A 4,922-nucleotide genomic window follows, 5' to 3' on the forward strand; every position below is an offset into this window, starting at 1 on the left:
GTCTGTCTGTCTGTCTGTCTGCTCACTTGCCTTCCCTCTCTCTATCTCACTGTTTGCCTGTCTTTCTGTATATCTTCCTCTCTGTCCGCACATCTGTCTATCTTCCTGTCTGTTTCTCTGTCTTTCTATTTGCCCACTTGCGTCTCTTCTCTCTGTCTCTTGGCCTGTCTGTCTGTGCACCTGATTGTCTGTCTGCCTGTCTGTCTGCCCGTCTTCTTCTCTGTCTGATCACCTGTCTGTCTGTCTGCCTGCCCGTCTCTTTCTCTGTCTGATGACCTGTCTGTCTGTCTGCCTGCCCGTCTTCTTCTCTGTCTGATGACCTGTCTGTCTGTCTGTCTGCCCGTCTTCTTCTCTGTCTGATGACCTGTCTGTCTGTCTGCCTGCCCGTCTTCTTCTCTGTCTGATGACCTGTCTGCCTGCAGGCCAGCCCGGGTACCCAGCGGCGTGCGCGGGCCTCGCTCTCGGACCTGGCCACCGAGGACGCCATCGAGAGCCTGACGGTGCGGCAGCTGAAGGAGATCCTGGCGCGGAACTTCGTCAACTTCTCGGGCTGCTGCGAGAAGTGGGAGCTGGTGGAGCGGGTGCACCGGCTGTACCGCGACAACGAGCAGAACCGCAGATCCAGTAAGAACCGGACGGAACACGTGCACTAGAACCTCCCACTAGACCAGCGCCCTACATGAGTTACAGTTCTTCTCATAGAACCACACTAGACCAGCGCCCTACATGAGTTACAGTTCTTCTCATAGAACCATAGAACGACACTAGACCAGCATCTTACATGTGTTACAGTTCTTCTCATAGAACCATAGAACCACACTAGACCAGCACCCTACATGAGTTACAGTTCTTCTCATAGAACCATAGAACGACACTAGACCAGCATCTTACATGTGTTACAGTTCTTCTCATAGAACCATAGAACCGCACTAGACCAGCACCCTACATGTGTTACAGGTCTTCTCATAGAACCGCAGTAGACCAGCACCCTATGTTACAATTCTTCTCAGTCCTATTGGTGCATTTCTCGAAACATTCTTAACATTTGCACGAACAGTGCATTTCTCAAAGCAATCAGAGCAAACTGCACCGCACTGGATAACCTACAAGAGTGCATATCATGCTCTAAAGGCTTTATTCATACCACATAAGCAAATATTTATACCAATGAAACCGTCAGTGCAATCAAAATGACAAGTCCTGAAGGCAATGTTCATGTCAAGATGGTCAAACTGTTTTGTCTTGTTGTCAATATCATGACGTTCCTGTCTGTCAGGTCTATATATATATATATATATATATATATATATATACACACACAGACACACACACACACACATATACTGTATATATATATATATATATATATATGCTACAGACTATGATAACTATGACAGCTAGTTCAACACATTTGCGTGTTATGACACAAGCAATGAAATAAGGCCGATTTGTTTTATGGGGTAGGACTGTTTAGCAGGGAACCAGAATAGTAGATTCTGACCAACATGACATTAGCAAATTGAAAACAATAATAAAAACAGCAGTCATGTGTACAAAATCACCAGCATGGATGTCCTAAAGCATTACGTTTGTTCAAGATGGGGATATGATATGATATGGGATATGATAAGATATGATGGAGTTTGAACAAACAATTTCAATTCTGATCTGAGAAAATGTGGCAAAGCAACTGAGAAAAACTAATATTCCGATACCATCAGGAGGAATTAACACTGTACACAGCTCCTACTATCATTACATTCGGCTTGCTTTGCTCACTTCTGCTGTCACAGTTAATTGTTGAATTTTATCTGATCTATTTCATTTGCTGTATTCTCTCAAAACAAAAGTGGTTAAAAAGTGGTCCAAAAATATGTTTTTTTTTTACCAGATGTTTTAAGGGACTGTGCACTATAAAGTACTTCACAGTAATTTATAGAACAGAGTGTTTTTATAGAGTGTTTATGCCTGATGCTGATATTCCTCTGTTGCAGTGGAGAATGTGAGCAGTGACATCACAGCAGGTGAGCATCTTCCCCTCCCAGCATGCTTCTCACCTGATAGCTGCTGGATCTTAACTAGATCACTTGTTTACTCATGTGTTGTGGTAAACAAATAGAGTTGCCGTAATTTCCCAACTATTAGCCGCATCGTATACATTGATTTTGCACATTTTTTTTCCAGCTATAAGGTTAATACATGGGGGCAGTTAAAATGGTATTAACATGGTTTTGTTTCTTTTAACTTGCATAAAACACTGTCCTGCAACTTATACACAATGCGGCTAATGAACAGGAAATAACTAAAGATGTATAACTGGTTTGGTGTCTGTGGCGTGGCGTGGAGGAGAAAGTGCACTAGAATGTGTGGTGAAATGTCTCCCTCTTGTGGTGTGTTTTAGTAACGACGTACCCCCCTCCCATCTGCCTTGGCGAGGTCGGAGGTAAGGATGTCACACTGTCACGAGATGGACGTGTCTCCCCCCCGGTCATTAGCTGGGGGAGTGGACGTTTGTGGCACGTCTGATCTTTATGTGGTTTCATCTGCACTGTCTCATCCAATCAGATTCATGGCCAGGCTTGTTCTTTGAAAGGTCAAAGAAAGAAGTCACCTGTAACGTCTACTGTATATGGGCGTGTGTGTGTGTGTGTGTGTGTGTGTGTGTGTGTGTGTGTGTGTGTGTGTGTGTGTCTGTGCGAACATTCATGTCTGTGTAGGAGTGTGTGTGTGTGTGTGTGTGTGTGTCTGTGTGTGTGTGTGTCTGTTTGTGTGTGTGTGTGTGTGTGTCTGTGTGTGTGTGTATGTGGGTTAAGTTGCCTATCCCTCATCATCTAGCCCTCGTCTGTCATGTTGTTTTAACAGCTAAATGTCATCGTTACTTTGAATTAGTCCTCAGAGTGCTCATGGCTTGTAAAAGCCTCTCGTAAATCAGCAGAGTTTCACTCAGAACACTAATAGGCTTCTTGGACTAATCCCAGCTCTTGGATGTGTCTGATGCATAACTGCCTAGCCCTCAGAGTCTCAAGATTGTGTCCTCGACTGTAGCTGGGTCTGGGCCCAATTTGACACAGCACTTGCCCAGTTGTGGTCGCATGTGGCACATTTGTACCAGAGATGGACTGCGTTGGTTCCGGTATCGTATTGGTTTCTGTGGCCCAAGTTGGTTTCTGCAATAGACAAAATTAGGTGAAAGACAAAATATCACATATTTATATACAAATAGGAAAATATCATTGTGATGCAAAGTAAATACAGTATGTGAGGTTAAATCATGTGATAACATACAGTATAAAAAACAGAACTGTTTAAATGACTGAGAATCAGAGATAAATATCATATCAGCTGACAGAGTTCAAATGATCCCCAATGAGAGGAAATTAAAACATCAACAATTAACTTCCGCTGTAATCAATGGATCTGGCTTCACCAGACATGATGGCGGTGCGTTTTCTAAAACGATATTTATGCTCCAGCTCCACCGAGTGCTTCACTTGCGGCCACTTAAGTAGTGCTGCACAGAATAAAGAGACAGAGAGAGAGAGAGCGACAGACAGAGGGAGAGAGAGAGAGAGAGAGATGCAAAGACAGACAGAAAGAGCGAAAGAGAAAAGTGGATGGACTGTCAGGATGACCTTTGCTCAGTCAGCTCACACTTGGGTGAGAGTGATTTGAGCCTTTGAATAGAGAGCCCCAGACTAACTCAGCATTGAGATCACTCATCCTCATCACATGACAGGAGTCCGGTCAAATATTCATCATATCACTCCCAAAAGTCCCCAAGTTCCCAAGGGCGGAATTCATCATTATTTCATCTTAATTAACACGCTTTGATGTAGATTGCTTTGTGGTTGAATCTGTGTTTATTCTTGAAACATTAAACTCATCTACCTCTATCCTTCTCCTCCTCTTCCACTCCTCCTCCTCCCCCACTCCTCCCTCTTCTCCTCCACCGCTCCTTCTCCATCCCTCCACCCTTCTCTTTTCTTCCATCCCTCCCTCTGCCCTTCTCTTTACCTCTCTCTTCCTCCCCTCTCTTTCTTCCCCTTCTCTTTTTTCCTCTCCTTCCTTTCTCTCTCTGTTTCTATCCATCCATCTCTCCCCATCTGTCCTATCTTTCCTTCTCACCGTCTCTCTCTCCATTCTCTCTCGCTCTCCATTGTCTTGCTCTCCCTCTCCTTTCTCTCTTTCTCCATCTGTCTCTCTCATTCCTTCCCTCCCCTCCTCTTCTCCCTGTCATTCTCTTCCTCCTCTTCACTCTCTCTCCCTCCCATCCTGCATCCTTCTCTCTCTGAACCCCCCCCCCTCCTCGTTCTCCCGCCCCCACCTTTCTCTCCCTCTCTCCCCCCTCTCTCTCTCCCTTCCCCCTGTGTCATCCCCCCCTCCCTCCCTCCCTCTCTCCCTCCCTCTCTCCCTCTCTCTCTCTCTCCCTCTCTCTGTAGACGGTGTCCTGAGGCCCCAGTTGAGTGCGGTGGATGAGAACTTGTGTCGTATCTGTATGGACGCGCTGATCGACTGCGTGCTGCTCGAGTGTGGACACATGGTCACCTGCACCAAGTGCGGCAAACGCATGAACGAGTGCCCCATATGCAGGCAGTACGTGGTGCGCGCAGTGCACGTCTTCAAGTCCTAATGCGCGCGCACACACACACACACACACACACACACACACACACTCAGATACAAACATACATAAACACACACACACACACACACACACACTCTCACACACACACATACATTCAGATACTAACATACAGTACATGCACACAAACACTCAGATAGTAACACACACACACACACACACGCACACACACACTTCCTCCTCTTTGGAAGTGACTCTACTAGTTTACATGGGAGGAAAAAGATGAGCTTGCTGTGCACAGATGGTCTCAGTGCAATTTAGCTGTTTGTTTGTCATCTCA

General features: G+C 45.6%; 1 protein-coding gene across 1 annotated transcript in view; it reads left to right on the top strand.

Moving 5' to 3' along the window:
* Nucleotides 1-4,630, top strand: part of rnf34b (ring finger protein 34b) — a 22,173-nt gene extending 17,543 nt beyond the window's left edge. The window contains exons 5-7 of the mRNA XM_062555052.1: nt 423-624; nt 1,995-2,024; nt 4,440-4,630. Coding sequence (XP_062411036.1) covers nt 423-624; nt 1,995-2,024; nt 4,440-4,630 — 423 coding nt within the window. The remainder of the gene's footprint in view (nt 1-422; nt 625-1,994; nt 2,025-4,439) is intronic.
* The last annotated feature ends 292 nt before the right edge of the window (nt 4,631-4,922 follow it).

The sequence above is a fragment of the Sardina pilchardus genome, chromosome 14, assembly GCF_963854185.1.
Source record: "Sardina pilchardus chromosome 14, fSarPil1.1, whole genome shotgun sequence".
NCBI classification, from domain to species: domain Eukaryota; kingdom Metazoa; phylum Chordata; class Actinopteri; order Clupeiformes; family Clupeidae; genus Sardina; species Sardina pilchardus.